Genomic DNA, 23758 nt, shown 5'->3' with positions numbered 1-23758 from the left:
TATTTTTGAATTTGGAGAATACCTCCGGTTTCCAACCAAGTTTGCATGTCAAAAAGTAAATGAGAAATGTCTGTAAAGGTAAAGAGCATTAGCCCCATCTATTAAGTATTATGAGGTCTAAATCTCCAACATGTAGATTATTAACTCAGCAGGGCAGTTTTCATATTTCTCTCATACTGCTGCAGCGGTGTTAGTACACCCTGAGCCTACATGGTCGAATTTAGCAGCACTTCTCTGTGGAATAACAAAGAATGACAACTAGAGTCCGAGCTTATTTCAGTCTTACAGACATCATAACACTCATGGACATGTAAATATTGGAACCCATTATGCACTGGTCGCTTTTTTTTTTTTTTGCACTGCTGCTCGCTCAGAAACAAATAAGTTGTGGCGACCTGTCTGAGAGTTCAAGCCATCACCTGCGACTGGGAATAATATGAGAGAACTGCTAACCTAACAAGACATGACCGTATACCTAAACCGAGAGGCCAGCCAAGCAGAGCCTTGACCAGAAATGCAGCCAAAGGCTCCATGGTAACTTTGGAGAAGATGCAGAGATCTGCAGCTCAGAGTGGGCAATCTGTCAATGTTACAACTAGTAGCTATAAACTCCACAAACCTTTTTATATGGAAATGTGACAGAAAGAGCATTGTTCAGATGAAGCGGTAAAGTTTCCAAATGTAAAGTAGGGTATGGAGCAAATGTGTGGAGGAGGCTAACCTCACCCTGAAAACACCATTCCCACAGTGACACATAGTGGTGGCAGCATTATGCTGTGGGGATGCTTTAGTTTAACGGAAAGAGAAAAGACCATAAACCTGGTTGAATTTCTAGCAGAGTAACAACCCAAAACATGCAACCAGAGCTGCAAGGGAATAATTTAGTTGGCAACATATCCATGTGTTAGAATGGCTAAGTCAAAGTTCAAACCTAAACCCAGCTGAGAGTATGTTGTCAACATATTGACAACAAATGTTTACAAAACATTTTGAAACTGAGGAGTCATTTTCCTTTTCCTTTACGATTTTGCCCTGCTGTTGGTCTGGGCACAAGAATGTAGAAAGGTTTAAGGGTTGTGAATACTTTTAATGCAAACACATGATCGAGATTTAACATTTTTCCATATGTTTTATTGAAAATAAAACCTCGTTGTTCTTTCATAGTAAAGAAATGTGTACGTTTTGATGCATGTACGACGTGATCGATAACAGTACGGTAAAAACTGCAAAAGCTGTTACATTGCTTTATATCTGATTTTATTAAGAGTCCTGTCAAAGGAAATGCAACATATAGAAACAAATATTTTGATGAGCATAAGACCACTCTGTGGGTTGGGTGGACATCCTGACCTGCAGGAAATCTTAGCTTAAGTTCCTTATTCTGGAAAATAAAAACAAAAGCAGCCAGGTGGAAGAATACAACACACAACACATTCAGCAGCATCCAATACAAGTTATATTGATAAATATGTACAAAAAAAAATACATATCAATTTTCACTTTATTAAAAAACTACCAAGAGAACTGCTCCAAAGCACCAATAAAAAAATGCTGTACATAATATAATAAAATGGGATTTCTCTTGTATGCGCCATTATGATTGAGCATGTTTTAAAATCCATATTTAGACAAATATAGTGTACTTGGTAAACAGGTAAGTCAATGGAAATAAAAAAAAAATATATGTACAAATATGTACAGCAAAAACATCAGCTATATTTACAATTTACCATCAAAGAAAAACAACATTTTAAAGAGGTGGGATCTTTTTGAGTTTTTTTTTTTTCTCCTGGGTTTGCGTTGTCAATGGTAACAACCTCTCACCCTTGAAACACGGCAGAGCCTGAATGATTTCAGCGATTGTGTTCCGATAACGTGGCTCGATTTTTGTCTCGTCAAAAGCTCCCAAGTGCCTCGAATGGTTTGGTTAAACTGCCTCCTTCGCAGCTCAGATCACAGAGAAGATCCGAAATGCCTTCCCTCCAGGAGGGTTTTGAAGGCTGCAGGGGAAGAGAGGGACAAGAAGAGTAATCAGTCTTGGTGCTGTGTTTTTTTTCTCTCTTCAAACATCCACCTAGACATAATTGATAGGACCATTCAACCACAGTTGGTATGACACTGTAAGTGTCTAAAATTATGATTACAAAGTCGACAAAAAAAAAAAGTTACCTCACGGGTGGATCGCCATTTTTTCAAAAAAAAAAAAACATCCAGGGGAGAGTTCGTAACCACTCCTGACTGAAAAAATATCACACAGACCTGACACTTGCCTTAAAAAACATTAAAGAATGAGAAAAAATGAGAGGTCTACTCTCATTACTAGTACAGATAAGAACAAATCTAATTATGTTGTAGCATAATCTGTTACATATATTTTTGAAAAATCCAATTGTTTAATTTGAATACTTTTACTTAGTTGTTAATTTTCTTTTTCTTACTAAATCACCAACGGCACTCTAATTCTCACCTTGGCAAATGCTACATAATAGATGCAGTTGCATAATTTTTATATTATTATTTACATTTTTCAGTTAATCAGAGTAACTTCTGATGAATAATTCATTAAAACTTTAGGGTAGAAATGCCACATGACACAGCCTTACTTATTTGAGTCGCTCATCAAAATATGCAACACAAGAGAGTATGCTGTTGAAGTAAGGCAAAGTATTGATCTTTATTAGTCAGAAATAGCTGCTGTCTATATTTGGTCATTTCTATAGTCTGAGCAAAAATGAAGATATGTTAAATGAATCCAAAACTCACAGAGTGGTATGTTCAATTCCACAAACAGACTTTAGAGGCAATACACCTGCCAACTAGTTGGCAAGAAAAAGCTTTTTCCTTCCCACCATCACAAACCAAAAAAATGTGCAAAGTTTTCTCAATGGAACTTGAACTGGGGTGATGACCAGCATGTTTAGAGGTCAGATAAAACTAAGTTGGTGCTTTTTGACAACAAACATTCCAGGTAGGTCTGGGAATGAACAAAGTGTAAAGCTGCAAAACAAAAAAAAAACAAAAAAATTGATGAGTTGATGAATGATTCACCTCAGATTCTACATTTTAAGCAGCTGCAATTTTCCCAACACTTTATTGCTGCTCTAACCGCATTACACCGTCTGTTCCTGAGTACTGCATGAGAAAAAAAAAAAAGAGCTATCTCCACAGGACTGAAAAACAATCTGGAGACAATTATTATCACTTTACGCTTGGTAAAGACTGAAAGAAATGCTTTAGTTTTTTTTTTTTTTCAACAATATCTCACATTTTGGGGCGACAGCAAGTCCCAAGATAGAGGAAATGCTTTGTTGTTAAACAGCATCTTGCAATGAGGGTTTTCTATGGGGTAAGTAGTGACATGAGGAAGGATGTACCAGACAATTTAGCAAATGTGCTCCAAACTTCAAAAGCTTTGTCTTTACAAATTTAAAATAGTGGTATTTTCAGGTTGTGGGATGATTACGTAAAGGATGCTATCTTGCTCAGGTAATGCTGACTGTTTTCTCAAAACTAATAAAAAACAATTAAGGTAACTCTCACTCAGAGACACATGAAGATGCTACACTCATCTTCTCAACAATAACTGCCCAGCTTTTAATTATGTTCAATTCAAATCATGCTAAATGCCCTCTGAGGCACCCTGTATCAGAGTTTTAATAAAGTGACCGTATCATGAAAAGGTTAGGGCCTCAAAGAGGAAAGAGCGTTTGAATTTCTCTCAACCTGGGAACTGTTCATTCAGTCCAATAACAGAGACCATGTCGACTGTAATTCTTTACATTGGGTTTTTCTATCACTCTGGATGTTGCTGCAGTAAAGCTCCACTTGTTAAATTAGGCGTCTGTTTGAAGAGCAAATTCCAGAAAGTATACAAATCCTGAAAACATAAATGTCACCCTTCGATTGGTTTTCAAAATATTTGGAATGAGCATAATGGGCTAAAAGTCCAAAGCAAGTAAAAATCATATGTTGTGAAATAATAAAGCATGCAGTTTAACTTCATGAGGACAAAATCTCCAACTGAAAATGCACACACCTACACACACACATATGCACATTTGTCTACGCACTACACGTATTTACAGATAATTCCTGCCATACCTCTCAGAGAAAATCCCATTTTGGTATGAGGAAATATAGTGATTCCGCTTGTCCACTGGCATCACATCTATGTATCCACCCACACCGTTCCTAATGACTCCGGCATGGACAGCTGCCCGACATGCGCTGGACTTCTACAAGGACCAGCAAGAAGAAAAAGGACGATGAACTAAAACTTTGTGGAAGGTCGGCTTTTGCACATCTTTAAAAAAAAAAACAGGAACTTACGTCGGAGTAAATTTTGGTACCAATGACTCTGCACAGGCGAGGGTTCTCCTCTAAACAGTTCCTTGGGCAATATAATCTAAAAATACAATCATTTCAGGATTTGAGAACAATACTGGATACCAAAGGTTGGAAATGTTTTTGGTGGTCAAACAGTAAGTACATTAAAGTTCAAACCTGGGACAGTGTCTCGAAGGCTTTTCATATGGACACAATTGTTCAACTGTGGTATCACATGTAATGGCTTTAACTGCATATATATATAAAAAAGCACACACAGAAAATGTCTACAAATATCGATGCAGCAGCACACATTATAATGAGCGATTCTATATGTGTATAATACGTAACGTGTCATGCTCTCGGACTTACCTGCCACTCTGGAAACTGTGAAGGAGTTAGCACTGTGATATTTTCTGTCCAAAGGAAAGGCATAGCACACCGTTAGATTTCCTCTTTTCCTTTCAGCTTCGATTGGATCGTAATGAGGTCACTACCGAGTATCTCAGGTGTGCTACATACATAAAAGGCAATTTTGTTTCTAAAATCACCGCCTCACCCGAGAGACTGGACTCCGTTCTTGTTGGATTTGATGAAATAGTTCTTTCTGCCTCGTCTTGTCACGTCCAACCAGCCCCCGTCGTTATCTATGACACCGGCATGCAGACCGGCTCTGCACACACTCGATTGCTGCACAAACCAGAGATACTTTTTGTGTACATTTTGCTGACACAGCAGTTAGAACCTACTAAAGTTTTCAAACAGTGGTAGAAAAAATTTTGGGAGTTTTTTTTTTTTCTAATTATTTCTTTCTTTCTGCAACAGTTATTCTTGTTAATAAATATTACACGGTCTGTTTATTGTGCTGTTTCTTTCTTAAACAGTGGCATCTTCTTAACAAGTAGATAAAGTTTTCTTCGATCTACTTTTTGACCTTTTTAAAAGTTGACTGACCAAGCTAAAACTGGTACCTAATGACAGAAAGACTAGCTACATGTTCTTTTTGTTGTTGTTTTAAATATTTGTTTTTGGTCCACTGGTAAACTACCACTTCATTCAATAGACGACACTTAGATATTATAAAGCCAGTAGAGCATAATCGAGCCACGATGAGTAGACTCAAATGGAAAAAGGCCAGTAGGCTTATCTCATAGCAAAATTATACATTATCACAAGGTTTATATTGGCAACAAAATACCTTCACAAAGACTTTATTGGTATTCAGTCAAAAATATTGCAAACTTTGATCTTAGCATGGTTCAGACTTTAAAATTGCATATCAACCTGTTTACCCACCATTTCGTAGTACACTGTTCCAACCACTCTTCCTGCTGCATCCAGGCATCCAGCTGGACACTCGTACCTGTGCGTCGACATGGAAAAAAGCCGTAGTTTAAAAACACTGTTCATTCCTCTTTATGTGTCACTGTTTGATCTCCGTTTTACCTATTACACGTCGTTCCTTTGCACTGATCTCGCAGCTTGGTGTCACAGGTGACGAGCTGAGCTGAAACACAAACATTGTGACTTCTCAGAAAACGCTCCTGCACGAAACTGCATCCATAAATCATCTGTCCTTAAACTGAGTATAACTAGACTTGAAAATCCCAGGCTGAGAGAAACCCGAGGGAAAGGGATTGGTGCATTGCTTCCAGAACAAAACACACACAACAACAACAAAAAACAAAAAAAACAACAAAAAAAATGCCACAACATATTTCAGGGTGGTCAGCAGTACTAGAGGAAGTGTCTTAGGGCCCTTGCACTGCAGGGAGGAAGCCGTTCAAAAACCACAGCGAGCCCCTTTCACTCCCACTCAGCAAGCCAAAAACAAACACGTCCTCAGGGGATCACGCTAAAATAAAGACCCCCTCCTCCAAAGAGTGACTTGCAGTATTGGCCCGGGTTTACAGACTGTCAGAGTCGATCAAGTGGATAACAAGTAAAGGCTACAAAGCATCAAAGAAATCTTACATAAACTGTAAGTAAAGCATTGTTCAGTTATGATCTGTTTTTCTTTCTATAATCCAATTCCGCTGCTTCCACACACACACACACACACACACACACACACACACACACACACACACACACGCACACACACACACCCCAGCTTCCAGACGTTTTTCTTTATAGTACATACNCTCTGGTTCTAACCCAGCTTCCAGACGTTTTTCTTTATAGTACATACCGTACTGCACTTCCCAGATCTGCTGGTCCCACCCCTTAAACCAAGTCCAAAAGCCCCCGAATTTAAGTTGAAACTTGATCCAGAACAAACAGTGAAATGGCAACTTACACATCTGCTGAATGATGACCACTTCATTCTTCTGCAGGTCCTCTGTGGGGGGCTCGGTGGGGGCCGGGGCAGGGGCAGGAAGGCTGGGGGGTGAGGGCTCGGAGGCCCGAGACCAGGGGTTCGTTCCTCGAGGGCCCTCTGGCTCAATAAAGTTGCTCTCCTCTGTTTCCTCCAGCGGTGGGTTAGATCTGTCATCTTCAACTGGAGATACAGAAACAGGAGAACGATGTGTCGTTTCATTTCACTTTTGTCTGGGTTCTTTGCCTTTTTCCAGTGCGACTCGTGGGATACCTTTGTAGCAAAGATTATCCTTGCATCCTCCTCCGAAGCTTGGAGGACAAGAAGAGCATGGAGTCCCGTGTTTGTAGGGGGAATGTCCCCACCAATTCCCCCTGTTTTAATCGACATTCAGTAAAACTGATCAAACATTGAAAACGAAACATGGTTCTTGTTTTTATTTAAATTTCCTAGTGTGACTTTATTGTGCTGTACTTACTTTGGTGAATAGTTGCAGACCAGATATACAGCTTTCTCCCAAATTTGTCCCCACACATTCATGTTGTAGCAGAGGTTGATGGCACAGCCAATCCGGCTGCTCGTGGCCCAGACCAGCTACAAAATGATGATACAGCTCACTACACAACGAAAACAGCTGAGACAAATAAGTAAAGTCAAGGTAGTTTTTTTTTTTTACCTGTGTGTAATGTGTGCAAACGGGTCCGGAGCATTTGAACGGGCAGTAGGGATTACACTCTTGAGGATAAGGGAAGGAGTAATCTTTCACTTCATCGTACCAGGCCTGCACATGGGACGTAGGGGGCCGATACCTAATAACAGCAGCAAGTATTACAAGTCACACGAAGCTAAAAAAAAAAACTGTGATCTCTGTCTTGTAGTGAGTCCAAGGACAAGAAGCAAAAGAGTTCCATAAAGTACATATACTCAAAGTTGTAATGATTAATTAAATGCACTTACAAGCTTAGCAAGGAAAAACATTGCTCTGAGTAATACACCTCCACCATGTATAATTGCCAACCACTGATAAACACGCCAATTTAGGCACTCCTGTTATGATGGCTCTAATTGGTAAGCGGTGGTACGTTACCAAGGCCACAAGCCTGGAACCAGGAGCTGAAGGATAATTTGATTAAAATTAAGCATCTTGATGGCGAGGTGAACTGATTGGATGCAAAAACAAGATTTTCTTATGTGAGGCACTGACGTTTCCAGAGATTTTATTTTATTTTTTATTTTTTTGAAAGGGGCGCGAGTAAGCAAATGGAAAAACAGAACCAAGTGAGAGAGTCTGTGCTGTGTAAATCTATTGGGCTGCGGTGTGGGGTCAGGTACTCATCCACAATGGGTAAACAATGCCAGCAGTTGTTTTGTATTATGCCCCAGTGGCTGGGACAGGGAAGACTTTCTAAATAATAATAAGTCAGTATTTAGACTCGCACGGGGATCCTTTTGTGTCAGGAAATGAAATGAGTCAATTCATAGTCATTTAGACTGGTCAAAACTAAAGTGAATAGTTCTTCTTTGACAAACTTTACACAGAAAACATGTTAAAATAAAAAAAATATATAAAACTCAATTTTTGTGAACCCAGTAATTTGTGCTGCACATTGGACAAAGAAGGAGCTGGTCAAAATTAAGGTTAGAATCTCCAGTGTTTGGACTTGAAATAAGGTGGTTAGTTTTATTTCAAAGTCCCGCATTATTAAATCTTGTGTTTCAGAAGAAAATGGGACACTCAAATCCAAATGCTGAAGTAAGACAGCATTCCGTCATATACTGTAAAAGAAGAAATGTCAATGTCCTCATTCTCTTCTGGAGAAATGACAAGGAAAGGAGAAAACTGAAAAAGTTGCTAACTTGTTAAGAAGACTCTAACTTTTTATTGAAAGTTTATTTACCTTCCCCAATGCACACCCAGGTTCTGCCCGATCTGTGGGAGTAAGCCCGCAGGACCATGCTCCCACAGGCAGGTCTCTGCCCACTCCTCAGCAGTACGTTCCAGCTCCGTGTCCCACACCTGACCAGAGGGACAAGACAGACAATAACAAATAGCATCAGGTTGCAGAATATTTTTTTAATAAAAGCTGGAAAGTTGACAAAACGTTATCCAAAGCCAATTAGACAGAGAGCTGATGATAGAACATGAGGTTTATCAATGTCAAGTTAGAGAGCTGGTAATGAGCAAAGACATTTACAGCCATATGTGCTTTTTTCTGTGGGCAGCGATGTGCTAAATCCATATGATGAAGTGCTAAGCAGCTTCATCATCTTCACGTTAGCTGTACCTTAAAACTGATGTCAATGTGGAGATTTATTCACTTTATTTCTGCTAACCAGCAATTTCACCCTCAACAGGCCTTTTCTGAATTGTTTCTAAATTAATTAAAAATGAAAAAAAAAAAGAATGCTGGAGCATTTCTTTCGTTTTACTGCTTTGCGATTTCCACTCTGTGTCAAGTTCTGGGAATGCGAAGAGAACCCCCATGCAGCTACTCCATGTTCTAATAAAAAAAATATATATATATAGTCAAATTTCTCTCAAGAACAGTATGTTCCTCTAATCAGAGTTAGAATCAGAATATACTTTAAGGGGAAATTGCTTATTTGTTGACAAGCTACTCTGTCCAAAATGTTAAATATTAGCAAATACATATATAAACTGTAAGTAGCATTCACTTATAAAAAATATAAGTCTGAAATTATAAGTAATTTAATTACACACCTTTTTGTTTACATTCAGGGTGACTTGTGTTTGTAAAATCAACAAGAGTGTGTACATGTGTATGCACACACTCTTGTTGTGTGCACCTTTTACTTTAAAAAAAATAGTAAAAGGTGTCAAAAATGTGTTTTTAAGCCTGCTCTAAAATTAATAGTTGACACAGCTGACGTAAATACCAAGCCCGTAAAATGCAGAACCACCAAATGCTAACTGATTGCCTGTATCACTGCAGGAAGCAGATCACAGCTGATGCCATTTAAAGTTGCCTATAAGGTCGAGCTGTTCCATGCTTTATAATGACTTGCTGAGTGTTGGTTAAAGCAATAAGGAGAATTTGTTCAACTCAAAACCGCACTGCCCTGACACGACCTCTATTTGCGGTGCGCTGACTGAAATGTCAGCATTATCATCTGCTTTGACATCTGTTTTGGCATTTTAAAGCCGCTGTCACGCCAATTTCTCAACTTGACACATTTCCCCCCGTATCTAAAAACACATTTTGTTTGTCTAAACATGAAGAAATTAAAAATATTTTTGTGAAACATGAAGGGCTGCCTATGAATTCAACTGCGATGTGCCCTCTAGTGCCTGTGTATTGGAATGAAGAAAGATGTACAGTGTGCTACACCATCAAAACCGAGTAAACAATAAATAATCATAATTAAATAATTGTTGCTTCAGCATTTTCATTGATCACCAGATTTTTGGGGGGTAAATGCTCTGTGCTCCATGAATACCCTGTGAGTATTCTCTAGTTATAAGGCAGAATTGGCAACCATTCAAAATGCATGAATCTTCTTCAGTGCCGACAATGCGCCTGCATAGTTTAGGATGAGATTACATAATCTTATCATTTAGTCATTGCTATGAAATGTTTTAAGACCAGTTTGTTTTAAAAAATGGGTAAATACATATTAACAAACATTAGCACTTAAATACATGAAATTAAAACTATGTGGCTAATGACCAACTCTACTCCCACTGGCAAGTCGGTGTTAAAACTAACAAATTTGGTTTGAACTTTTGAGTTGCACAAATTCTCCCTCTGTGGCACCAGTGTGTGACATATAGATGCAGAAATGTGATGTTGGAGCATTATTTACTCAAAGAGAGTCATCTTCAGATGCCATTGATGGTAGTTTGCAGTGGGGTGTCAGGGAATAATGTTGAATGCTGATGATATAAAAAAAAGCACTTCTCTGCATGTCTCTGAATATATTCATGGCATTAGGTTGACAGATTGTCACAAATGTTCTGCTTTGTGGGGCTCAAATTGCTGTTGGCTTTGTCCAAACACTCTTAAAAAGCAGACCAGTTGATGCTTTCCAACTTCTTGCAGTCAAGAATCCAACAGCTTTCTAAAAATGAAATTGGTCTAAAGCGAATGTTTTCTGTTAGTTACTTGGCAAGGAGTAGTGCATGGTCATCACGAGGGGAAAACTGCTAGAGGAAACCACTCAGATTTGCCATTCAAATTATTTTCACGTCTCCTTTTAGATGTTGCATCTGTACAGTGTACGGCCAGGCTGTCAAGATGCTGTTGTTTGCACAGGAGGAGGAACCTCGTAACCACAAACCCGATCCTGTCAGCAGAACCATAAAGAACCACATAAGTGCCCCCTCCCTTGCGAACATTTTTCAGCGCCGCTCACATGGCATTGTTTGTTTTGCTTAACACTTCATTTGCGGTCTGGATTTCTTGTATTTTCTTTTTCACTTTGTGTTTGTCTGGCTGCCCTCACAAGATACTTCCTTTGCAAGTATGAGTTTCCTGTGTATAATCAATGGACCGTACTGAGAGGCGAAGGAAAGATATGGGAACTGGGAAAATAACGCAAAGATACAAAGAAAAGTTTGAGAAAATGCAAAGATAAAAATGGTTGACTTTCTGTCATGAACCTTAAAAGAAAGAAGAAATTAAAATAGAACAAATAAAAAAACATATATATTGTGAAGTAATTTACATGTGTGAATTTCCATTCAAGTTTTTCAAGCACAATCTTCTAGCAAATTCCACTAAATGGTTTGAAAATGGCAAATGAAAAGATTGCGCAACCAGTCAAACTTTAAAACTTTTCACATGGAAATCAAATTTATGTTTGTCTCAGTAACATTCTATCTGATCTGAGTTAATACGATGCTTGCTTATCAGGAGGAAATGACAACTCATCTCAGGAAAAAAAACAAAAAAAGGTGGTAGACTGTAAGAAGGATGTATTCTGAGTAGTTTTGCAGTATGGAAAAGGTTGATTAGAAACACAAAGACAAGCTGCAATGCCTAAAACAGCTGTAGATCGTGTTCCTAATTTTTGCTTACTTCCTGAAACCCTGACATTTTTACTCACATCCTAAAGTGTTCTATAAAGAAAGACCGGAATGAATGTTTGCCAGCAATAATGTCAACTAAGATGTTTTTTTTTTTACAACAGGATTTTTCATAGCCAACAAATGCTATGTCAAAGGGATTATGAGCTGTTCTGTGTTTTTTGTGCCCACTGTGTTTCTTCAAGGATCTGTGCCAGTGATGATCCCTGGACACACTGACGATAAGAACTGTGGCCAGGGATTTAGAGCAAAAGCAAAATTAGGGAAATAAAGGTTTTGCAGTCATACAAGCTGTTGCATAAAGAGGACGCAGCAAGTCAAAGGGGACGAAGATCCAGACCTTCAGGTTTCAGTGGAGCCTAAGATGTGATGCGGAGTCCAGGTGGTGCACAGTGGGTAATCTTTAAAATCAAAGTTTCCAGGTGTGGAGTCAGTGGATAAACTGGGAACACCTGTTCTGAATGCACTCTGGCACCCCCCTGTGGAGATCTTCTGAGTATAACTCATCAATCCAGAGTTCTTAAAATACTGGAACTACTGGATCTCTTAGCTGACTTTTAGGGTGCAGAAATATTCTGTGCCACAGTTAATCAGAAGTTGCCAGATCGCTTTAAAAGCCCTGGGCTTAGATATTGTTTGACTGCATTCCACATTGACTAAAAAAAAATTAAAAAAAAGAAAGAAAAAAAGAAAAAAAAATCAATAGAGCTTTGTCATAATTCACTAACAGCACCGCCACCACAGACCCGAGTGTGGTGCAGCAAAGGCCAAGTTAAACATCAGGAAACGTGGGGCCCTTTCCCCCCATCCCCACACCAAGATGCCATCTTGTTTGTCTTCCCCTGCTTCAAACACTGACACCTTTCCTTTTATACCTGTGGGTCAACATCTGGGTGAGAGGCAGAATCCCTGTCCCCGTGTTGAAGCCACTGTGAAGCGCAAATGCTTATTCAGGGGATTTTTGGGGCCTCTGTGGTGCATAATGACAGAATGGGAACGGAGCCACACGGATATGGAAGAGGGAGAAGCAGGGAGAAAGAAAAAGAGAAAGGGAGGGAGGGAAAGTAGAAAAAAAAACAGGCAGTTGGAGGGGGAGATAAAGCAGCGGATCTAAACTGATGTTATCTTCAATGATTGCCTCAGAGGGTCACTGGGGTTGTGGTCTAATACAATGGAGGACAATAGGAGAGCTGATGGGCAAACGCTTCTCTCTGCGCGTGCGGTTTTATGCATCTCTGCATGCATGAGTGTGTAACTGGAGCACAGCCAAGCACATCTACGAAGTCTTCCAGCAGAGTGAAGCTTTGAGCTTTCTGCAAAGTGACAGCAGTTGGGGGGTGGGGGGGGGAAGTCATTCTGAAATAAAGTAGAAATCAGTCACAAAAGGATACGACCTGTAAAACTGACCAGTCCCTCAAATATTGACAACTACAACTGCAAATATTATTTCCCATAGTCACAGAATATTGTCTTTTCTCTGTCCGCCTATCTCAAATACACATTGGGCGATTATCAATATTAAATTGTTTTTAGCATTTATTTCAAAATGAGACAGGTTAAGTTTGGTAGATATGGGGAATGCCTAAACAATTGCCAGACTGAGTATTTACACTGAAAAGCAATGTCAATGTCTTATCCTTTTAAAAGTTCACTTAAATTATATACTTGGTGGCGTGACTCAAGACTCAAAATTCAAAATTAAATGGTTAGGATCTGACTTGAGACTCGACTCGGAAAGAAAGATGTCAGACCTAAAGCCTGCACGTACTCTGCAAAAACCAAGAAATGCATTTGTTCTCCTTTAGCCACTTTCTTGTGCCCAAGCTGCAGCATGCTGACTGATGTCCTTTGACATTTTCTATTGATGCCATCTGTTTTGTAAAGTACACTGGTCAACTCTGCAGCAATACGTCCACACGTCAACCAACACAGCTTCACATTTAGGATTGAATACTCAAAACATTTTCCTCCCGATGTAACAATGATAGTCATTTTTGACCAAACGCTTCACTTTTAGTTTCACCAGATCAAGGGACAGCCACTTCTTTGCTGAGTGCTCTCTCAGCTTATTTCACTGTGAATAACAACACTCTCTCACCAGCTCCAGCCAACATCTAAATAGGAACTTTCTCCTTTGATCTGGGGTTCCCACTCATCAAACCATTTTCTTCTCCTTTCCGTCTTGCCTCCTTTTCTTTTTTTAATTCCCGCTACTTAATGTTTACCTTTCATCCCCAGTTATCTTTCACTCTGTCTCATGCCTCACATCCTCTTGTTGCATACCTCTACATGCTTAACCCGACTGTGCCCTCTCCTCCCACCCCCAGCCAAAAAAAAAAAAATGCCTACTGTAACTGGAGATGGTGAAAAGAGCTACACTCTGCCTAACTCAGCAGTTTTTCACACCCGTGTGCCTCTGTACAGACGTACGAATGGTCCCTGAGCATAACCTCTCAATTACACAATTACACAGTCCGGCAAATGCCCTCAAGCAGGAACTGTTTATTTTATTTTACTGGAGAATAATGCTAGCTTTTGTTCTGTTTCTCTTTAAGTGAGGAAGAAAAGGTGATAAAGCCACATTACTGTCTCCACATTGTATTGATTTTGCTCTTTTTTTTTTTTCTTCCACCTGAGATGTTTTGTCGATGGCCGTGTGCTGCGGAGGCCAAACTGTGCCCGCACATAGTATGTGATCTGGAAAAAATCCAGATCTGCGCCCAAGGTGTGGTGTACGCCTGCGTGTTTAGCCAGGGTAGTTAGACAGCTGGTGAAACAAGGCCCTCTGTGCTGCACTCTTGATTCTAATTGCACTGTGAAAAGCAATCTGGTGCTGCACCCTCAAGTGATGGCCAAAGGATAAAGTCAAACAAATCTCCAGGCATGAGTGTTGGGGTTGAAAGGAGGGGCAGAAACGCAACAGAAATGTGATTATTGGCAAGTTGGTGAAATTCTTCTGTTTTTGCAAAGCAGCCCGCAAAGTCATGGGGGTAAAAAGTTATGGGTTCATGTGCAAAGGTGCTTTGGAGGCTGGCACTTTGCACGTTTGAGCAAAGTTAGACTGCGTGGTGCCAAGTGGTCTGGTGACTGTTTTCAAGCTCACCAAATTACAAAGCTTTTCAACAGACAGAAAGCGTATTTTCTGCTGATTCTGATCATGACGCTGCAAGTAACAAAAACATTTACAAGATTATTTATATTTATGCATGAAAGCATAAGTTCCACACCTTATTTTTAGAACTACATGCAGTCACGGAATACAAAAATAACATAGAAATGTCACATCTGAGTAGGTATTGGCCAATTACCAGAATCAAGGTACGCTGAGGTTTTAAAATGTTTTTAAATCTTTCTGGTACACTGCAGCTGGCACATCCTATCATTAATGCTCAGGCTAGTTAGCATGGGTACTAATGACAGCGTATAAACTGTTTTCTTGCAACGGTTAGTTTTTTCTCTGCCACTTGCTCATTTAGCAGCAAGAACATGAGGCTGACTGATAGTGCCAAGACACTCCTGAGTTTAGCTGTTGGTGCTAAAGTAGAGAAAATGGCGATCTTGCATGTTGACTTAAAACAATTTCAATCACATATTCATACATTTTCATTTTACATCTTTTTAGAAATCTTCTTATTCCGTTAGAATCTAATATCCGCCCATGCCTGCTTCATGCACCTACCATGTGCTCCATGTTGGAGGCAGGGGGGTAGACCTGGCCTCGGAGCTTGTTGTGCAGGTCCAAGATAAGCTGAGCGTCACTGCTGGTGATGGCCCTCTTCCCCCTCTGCTTGGCTTGCCACCAGTCTCCGTCCTCGTCCAGATACTTGCCCAGCATCCGCTCCCATCCTGTGGAGTTTGGAAGCATCACCATGGACATGGAGGCTTGGACCAGCAGGAGCACGGACACGCCTCTCAGACACCTCATCCTTGGAGGTAATGGTGATAAGGAAAGGCGGTGGGCTTCTCAAACTCCACCAGGAGGGACGGGAGGAGGACAATAAGCACAAATCTTTCTTTACCTGCATAGGGGTGAGGGTGCAGATGCATTGAAAGAATTAGTGCTCTCCACATGAGTTGCTGAATAACTTATGTCAATATTGAACTTGGTAGGGACAGTGCATTAGCTTGCAGACACACGATCTGGGGAAGTGCTGTGGAAAAAGCTAATGGGAGTTCAGCGAGGGTAAACTGGCAGACTGAGAATAACTGGAATAAAGTAATTTAAACTGTCCTTGAAAAGTTTTACAACTGACTTTTAAATCCCAAACAACCTAAATGATCTTAAACGATTCGGAAGGAATGCTGGTTGCAAGAGGCACGCAGTAATTTCAACAAAGTCCAGCAAACTGAAGCTCGTATACTTCTAAAGCCATTATTAACTTAAGCCTTTTTAGTATGCAGAAAACATGACGATATAAAGAGCCAATAGAAGTGAACACGTATTGGAACAGAAAGTGATTGGAATAAATTTATGGAGACAGTGGAGGTAATTTACCTTGAATGAACTGGAAAGGAGCCCAGTTGCTGAAATCTCGGGGAAGAACTTGGCAGCGAGGAAATCTTCAGCTGCAAGAAGAAAACAAAAAGTCAAAGTTGCACAGCTCAGGTGTAACTTGGACCGACGTGTTGCCCTTTTTTTTCCTCTTTCTTTTTTTGCACGAAATAGAAGTATGCAATAGGGTCTCCTCTCTCGTTTTCTGCAGCTTAAAAAAAAAAAAGCAATAAAAACCGGCCTTGCTTCTTGCGGGTGTTGTGCGCCAAAGCCGGTAAAGCATCACTTGTCCACATTTTATCCTCGGTATTGCTGTTCCACGAGAGCCGCCCCTGACCACGCCTCCTGTCAAGGCTCATGTGCGCTGATATCATTCGTGCATGGAGTGGTTTATTGTAGGACTATCTCTTCATTTTCTCTTCCCAGAAAGTCAAAACTGAACTTTAATGGCACAGGGAGACAGAACCAGTTCAGATCCCAGCAATAAAATACTGAGGTTGTGAGTTAAAGTCGTTTTTTTTTCAGTCATAAGTCATTTACTAAATACATTCAATACACCTAATAAACAATAGCAGTCAAAAAGATTAGTTCTGAACTTGGATAGAAGTTCAGATTGCAAAAACAAACAAACAAAAAACTTAAACGCATAGATGTTTTCATTTGCGCATTTGTTTTGGGTAACTTCTTTGTTGATTCATTACTGGATTTTGCAATATGACATATCATGGACATCAGCTAAGTTTTATATTACGAGGCAACATGGTAAGACTGTGAGGTCAGAGTTGATGAGAACTTCCTTGAAAGTCCACTGGACCTTTCTATTCATTTTTTTTTTCAACTGAGAACTTGACACTAAAAACCACAAACATTCCTATCCAGTGGGACAACTGTAGTTTCATTACTATCATTACACTTCTGGTGGTAGAACTTGGAAAACCAAGTGTTTTCAGAGTAGAAACGTTATAAAGAGTTTACCCTGAGTTTACACTGGTCCAAAGTGTTCTGGGAAGTATTAAAATTCAATCCAAGTCTTTCTGTCACCTGATTCTGTCGTCACTATTTCCCCGCTCTTTGCTGTAATGTGGTCCCAACTCCGTTATGGAAACAAGCAGGTCGTTTCGTCACTTTCACTGGTTGCTATGGTACATGTAGAAACAGGTGAGGGGCACCAGAATGCATCTCCCTCCTCCCATAAGGGGGAAAACCCAGCGTACTGTTGTTTCACCTAGGCTACGTCATAAGTCAAACATGGACCAAAGTGACGATGAGCGTTTTGGTCAATGTTCATGTTGTTTACATAATTCCTCATTAGCTCATATGCAAGACTTATCCCACAGGTCAGCCAAGGGTCTATTTTACAATATGTGGCACAAAAGTCCTGAGTTTTGTCAAAGTTTTCATGGTAGCCAATCGTTGCTCTATCCGGTGGTTGACAATAGTCTCTTCCACTTTTGTTAGCTTCATGATGTAACTAGGAAATACATTTCAGTGTCAATAGATAGACCCATCACTTTGTCTGGGTAGAAGTATGTTAGCTTTTAGCACAGCTAGCGTGTCCAGCTAAAATAAGAAACACTCCTTTTGCAGCTGTTCAAAACACAAATCACAGCAGTTTGTGTGTTTACTAGCAGTTATAAACATTTTGTCTTTGTTTCTAAGGGATGAAGATTAGTACAAAAATGCAGTGGTGTATTTTGCTGCTAGCTCGCTCTAAGAGGAGAGATTGAGACTTGGAAGCAGACACATTTATCTGTTCCCTTGATAAATAAATACGAGAGACAAGTTTTGGCAAATATTGAGCCATAAATGCTGCTGGATATTAAGTCTTATTTGAGCACAAATAAACACAGGGATGAGACTGGATAATTGACAAAGTGATTTAATAAAAATTTAAAAAAGATGAATTCACAAGACAAAACGGGAGGTTGCACTGTAGGAAAACAAAATTTATAGAATACGTCCAACTTTAAACTTCATTAAATCCTGAATCTGCTGCTCAATCTCGTGTATGAAGACAGAAAAACTAAAGATATTTGCTGCCTTCCAGTCATTGATCTGTCTAACCTACTCTCTAGTTCTAGTAATACAAGAACTCTTACTCTTGGAGACCCACCGCATGCAGAATGTCCATAAAGCCAGTGTTTACACCGTCTGCTCTTTGGGTCAGTAGCACGGGCCTGGGCCATGGCCCCGGCACCGTTCCTTTCTCTGCGGTAAGGCCTGGCAGGACCCCCAACCCGACTCCTCCTCTTTCAACACAGCTGAAATAGCAACACTCTACCTTTGCTGACACGTCCCATGAGGAAAGCAACACTCATTCAAACTGCAGTGGAATTAATGCTGCAACTGCGTTTAGACAAAGTGTCTGTGATAATGTGAGACTGCAAAATGAGAAAGAGGCTACAGGAGTGAATGTTTTTGCACAGCTCTTCAAAAATGTACTGACTCGATATAAAAAAAAAACCCCAACAAGATACAATTATCTCAAGCACTGCTAGACGGTTTGGAAATCTCTGAATGTAAAGAAAAATATGTATTCCAAACACTGACTATGAGAGAGGAATGTTTCAATTCCAAGTAAAAAGAAAAAACGAAATGTAAAAAGCAACTAGAGGAAAAATTGACCAACTGCTGAGGGGATTTATGTGATTTACAGAGTGGTGATTTAAGTCAAGCACTCTGTAACACCAAACTCCCTGCTGACTTGAATCACAATGCCAGGAAATAAACAAACAACAAACTTATTTACTTAGAAGTCTGGTTTGCGTTACTTATAGTGTTATAAACTTGTGCACAGTCATTTCTCGTTTCTATTCCCAAGAGTTCGCCTCATTCCGCTTTTCTTCCTATATCTCACCAACCCAGTCTCGGCTAAGCACCGAGCCCGGGACGCTCTATTCTTCACTTCCTGTATTCATTGTGATGTCTTGCGACATCCCCCACGAAAACCGGCAGAATGTTAGAAACGGTGCCAGGCCCCTGCATCCACAACCCTTCTTTTGGACAGAGCCGCAAACCACACAAACACTCAAAATCACATTTTCTTTTTGTTGGCCAATGTTATTCAGCTCATTACTCCCTAATGGTTCTGGTAGAGTTGGATCGGGGTCAAATTGTTGGAACAGCGTCAGGGTGAAGACGGGGAGTAAAGAGCACCGAGTTCATCTGGCAGATGTTCAAAACCTCGCTGCTTCTGTGACTCTATCAGCTGTGCTCAGCAGAAGGCTGCCTGAGATAGCCCGCTAAGAGCTGGGCATCTCAGAGCACAGGCTACTCACCTGCACCCCCTCGTGGTGTGAAAAAGCCAGTGCATCTGCTAGAAAAGGTGAGGAACCTGCGGTGTCTTAGTAGGCAGAGATGTAATCATTGTTTCTGTTCAATGTTTCCAAACAGCAGATGTTTAACAGCACTTTTACTTGATTTGTTATTGTACTTTGTAGTTAGAGTTTTATTTTTCATAAAATACTGGTGAAATAAAATACAGGCTGCACACAGCAGATTTCCAAAAGTTTGCAAGCCTTTTTTTTCCTATTATTAAACTAAGAAACAAGCAAATCTGTTGGAGAGGAAAATAACACACAAGGAAACTGCAATAACAGGGGTACAATATTTTGATGAAGCACCTTTTGGTTATTTATTTCTCTTTTTTTTTAGCATTCAGTCATCTTAAGCATCTGCCATTGGTTTTTAGTCAATCTGATTAAATAAATGGATTTGGGTAACTGTATATCCTTTAACAAAAAATAAAATAAAATAAAATGCAGACAGGTTGCAAAGGATAAAAACTATCCTATTCAGAATAGGATCATAATTAAACTAGATGTTTCGCCACCGTGGCTGAAAAGACGAGATGGAAATGGACCAGAGAGTCTGCCAAGAGTCTGGTTGGCAGCAACACCGAAGGAGCTGCTGGAATTTCTGGTGCTGGTTTTGTTCTAGATGTGAATGTGAGAATAGTCTCCTTTACCCCCCACATGTCTCAGCTCAGGAGTTGTTTCTTCCAAGGAAAAGATCCGGACCTCCATCTATATAACACAGTTTGATTAACCCGAACTTGCACTTCTGGGCCACAAAGAAAAAAAGTATGTTTGGCACAAAAAGCCCCACAGAACGTCATCGAAATGGAACCGTACTTTCAGTAAAATATGCCAGTGAAAGCATCGTGATTCCGGGTTCATTTTATTTAGATGGAACCACATTTTTTGCTAAGCTGAATGAATTCATAAGTACTTCTAATACCTAACCAGTTTTCACCCAAAAATCTTAAGATGTGAGCCTGATAGCTGGAGCTAAAGGGACATTTTATTTGTGAGTTGGACTGTGAATCTTGTCAAACCTGAAGAAAGCTGTGGATGGAGAACTGTCGCTCAAGTGTTGCTCGATAGTTTTCTAGGCATTTTAATTGCCTTTTAGACCTTTGTGGATTGAATGTTTTTTTTCACTAGTTTGTTGTTAATTATTGTAGCCATTCAAAAATAATATACAAATGTTGACTTATGAGCAATTGAGAGGAAACCAGGACAAAAACGGATCCTACAAATTCACAGAAAAGACTGGCTTCATCATCTTGGTTTCAACCAACCTTATCTTATAGCACACAGCGTTTAAACTGAAGTTGTGAGGTTTTTTTTTTTTTTTTTTTAACCAACCTTATCTTATAGCACACAGCGTTTAAACTGAAGTTGTGAGGTTTTTTTTTTTTTTTTTTCCACTTACTGAACAGTGGTGTTGATAACTTTAATTGTTTCCACACTGCACTGCTGTAACCTTAAACTTTCAAGGAAAGTTCTCAGAAAACATCTGGATTTTTATAGGAACAAAAAGGGACAAAAGGTTCCCCTGACCAGCAGGTGTCAGTGTCCTTTCACGATAAAACACTGCTGGAAACCAGCAGGTCAGACGATGGGAATAAGCTGGAGTTCCAGATCAATATTAGCTCATTGTGATGAATTAAACTGCTGCCACCCTCCCACAGCTTTTTACCAAGTAAGGCAGAACCCATCGGAGATTTGGGACCTGGGAAAAATCGTGTATTCCCATAATGCGAGAAATCATAAAACTTCAGCAATAGATTTAATTTTGCATCCCAGTTTGCTTTTAGGGGAACTGAAATGCACGTTGACAGTGTTGCAACTTGTTTACAAAACGACGAAAGGCAAAGAAATCCCGTCGTGACGCCTTTGACGTCACTTGACATATTCTGGGTGGAATGGAACCGTCTTGTGTTTCTTTGCTGAAAATCTCTCCGCAAAATAAACAAAAACTGACTGAACTGACCAACACAAAACGTCACATATGTGCAAGTAGAAGGAAACGATTCAGGGGGGTGTCGATTTCTTTTCTAAAAAAAAAAAAATATGAAATGTGCGGCTTATTTAGCCATTTTCACCCTAAAATGAGATCTCTTCAGGAGTCATAGAGTTCACCAATTATACGACTGTGCCACTTACTCACAGTATAAATTCAGCTGTTGTGTGAAGCTCTGAGGTTTGTCAGACATCAGCTAACAAACAGCATCTTCACAAACAAACAAACAAACAAACAAAAAAACACAAGAAATGTCAAAGATAAAGTCGTGGAGGTCAAAGCATCCTCGGGTTATAAGCAATATTCCAAAACTTTGAACATTTCACGTAGCATTGTTTAATTCATCATCAAAGCACGGGTAGATAATGGCAAAACTGCAACCGAGACGCAGACTTCCACCTAAAACTACCAGTGCAGACCCACGTTGATCCTCCAGTCAGGATTCTGGAGCTGCTGCTGAGATCCGCGGCTCAGGTGGGAGAATGACGGGTAACAGCCCAGTCATGCGCTCCGCAATCTGGCCTTTATGGAAGAATGGGCATGACAAAGCTGGTGTTGTAAGAAAACCACAAGAAGTTTATAGTTTGCCACAACAAGCCACGTATGGGACAATAAACAATGTCAATGCTCTTTTTAGATGAGGCCAAAGTTGACATTGTTGGCCTGCATACACGGTGCTTTTGTCACGATCTAAAAATACTTTTTTGTCACATTAATGGCTTTGAGCCATTTATGAGTTCTTTGTTTTTTTTCCCCTCATGTGTTCAGTCATTATTTTACCCACCCTTCTTGCGCTTATCATCTTTCTTCCTCATCTTCTGCTTTAACGGTCTTCACATCTCATCTCTGGAGATTATCCCTCTGTAAATGAGTTCATGCTCTTGCACAGCTGTTAGTCATTTAGTTTATTGGACTCACCAGCTCTTTGTTCCCATAATTAATCCTTCCAGTATATTTATGCTCCCGCTTTCTTTGATTCCTTGCGAGACGTTTGTTTCTGTCATGTTTCCGTGCTCTTTGTCTTATGGTTTAGATTTCTTTCCTGCCACTCTTATTTATGTATGTTTTGGGAGTATTTATCAAATCCAGGATTTTCTCATGACTCTGCCCGCCGCCTTGTGCTTGCAATCGGGTCCAGCAACCTACAACATGGCAGATACGTGTAGAAGCAGAAGGAAAGATGATAGTGGCAGGATCATGCAGTGGGGGATCTTTTTGACTTTAGGATAAACAGTGAAGCTGATTAGCATTCATGTGAAGGTGGGGGAAGGCAAATACAGAGCCATACCAGAAGAAGACTTTTTTTTTAGTTTGCAAGTGATTGATGACAGAAACTTACTCTCTGACAGGTCAATGAGTCTAAGTGTTTTGGAAAAAGCTACAGTAGGCTGGTTCAAATCAAATCATGCTAAGAAATCTGATGAAGAATCTTTGCGAAGAAAATTGATGCTCAGAGATCCAAGCTGACAAAGAAGAACGAGGAAACAGACTTCATACACTTGCAAGTCCCGAGGACAAGACATAGGAGCACTGAAATCAGTGAGCAGGTTCAAAGTCTCTCTGAGCTTGGCATGAAACTGAGTTGAGAGCAAAAAAGGACGAAGCCCATCTGATTAAGCACCAGTTTCCCAGCACTGTGCTTCTGAGAGGACATTGATTTTGGCTGGGATCTCTCAGCTGCAGGATGTCGCTTTGCCGAAGTCCCTGCAAGGAGGCCCCTCATGGGCTCGTCCACAAGAAACACTGCAAGAGGGCAACAACTGAGCGTGGGCCAAACGTGCTTTAGTTTGGGTTCTTATAAACCACAGGGGGTCAAATCTAGTTTTATTTCAGCGTAAGTCATGAAATACTTACGCTGTCCTCTGAGGCTCTCTCTTAATGTGTTAGGCTCACAACATACGATTACCATTAATGTCACATGTGAGGTCGATTATAAACTGTACACCTTTATGACATAAGAGCAGCTTACATTCTCTGCTCTAGCAAGCAATATCTACACCGAAGTATGTCAGATATGCTTTATGTATATTTTACTGGAGCATTTTCGAAGGAAAATCACTAGACAAGAAACAAGACCATAACATAAGCCATTGAGCTTAAACTGTATCCCGTTTCATTGTGGCTGATTGCGAGAAACGCCGTCAGATGCTTGCGTGTTTCAGGCACACAGAGTCCATATAAATCTAGCCATAATAAGCTCAGCGAAATGACCCATATTACCCACATATTATAAAAACCTCATCCTAAATAAACAGCATCAAAAACTAAA

The 23758-nt window shown here is 40.1% G+C and overlaps 1 protein-coding gene across 1 annotated transcript; it reads right to left on the bottom strand.

Moving 5' to 3' along the window:
• Positions 1 to 1105: 1105 nt before the first annotated feature.
• crispld1a (cysteine-rich secretory protein LCCL domain containing 1a) lies at positions 1106 to 22339 on the bottom strand. Its single transcript, XM_007554618.2, has 16 exons — positions 22274 to 22339; positions 16186 to 16256; positions 15370 to 15709; positions 8542 to 8660; positions 7320 to 7452; positions 7122 to 7237; positions 6917 to 7017; positions 6626 to 6826; positions 5773 to 5833; positions 5623 to 5689; positions 4886 to 5016; positions 4699 to 4742; positions 4504 to 4576; positions 4330 to 4405; positions 4102 to 4235; positions 1106 to 2000 (listed from the first exon to the last, which is right to left on the bottom strand). The coding sequence occupies exons 3-16, from the start codon at positions 15613 to 15615 to the stop codon at positions 1949 to 1951; spliced, it is 1554 nt and encodes a 517-aa protein (XP_007554680.1). The 5' UTR covers positions 15616 to 15709; positions 16186 to 16256; positions 22274 to 22339; the 3' UTR covers positions 1106 to 1948.
• Positions 22340 to 23758: the final 1419 nt, after the last annotated feature.

Source organism: Poecilia formosa, unplaced genomic scaffold (assembly GCF_000485575.1).
Source record: "Poecilia formosa unplaced genomic scaffold, Poecilia_formosa-5.1.2 Scaffold64, whole genome shotgun sequence".
In the NCBI taxonomy this organism is placed as follows: domain Eukaryota; kingdom Metazoa; phylum Chordata; class Actinopteri; order Cyprinodontiformes; family Poeciliidae; genus Poecilia; species Poecilia formosa.
This window is presented reverse-complemented; position numbering and strand designations above follow the sequence as displayed.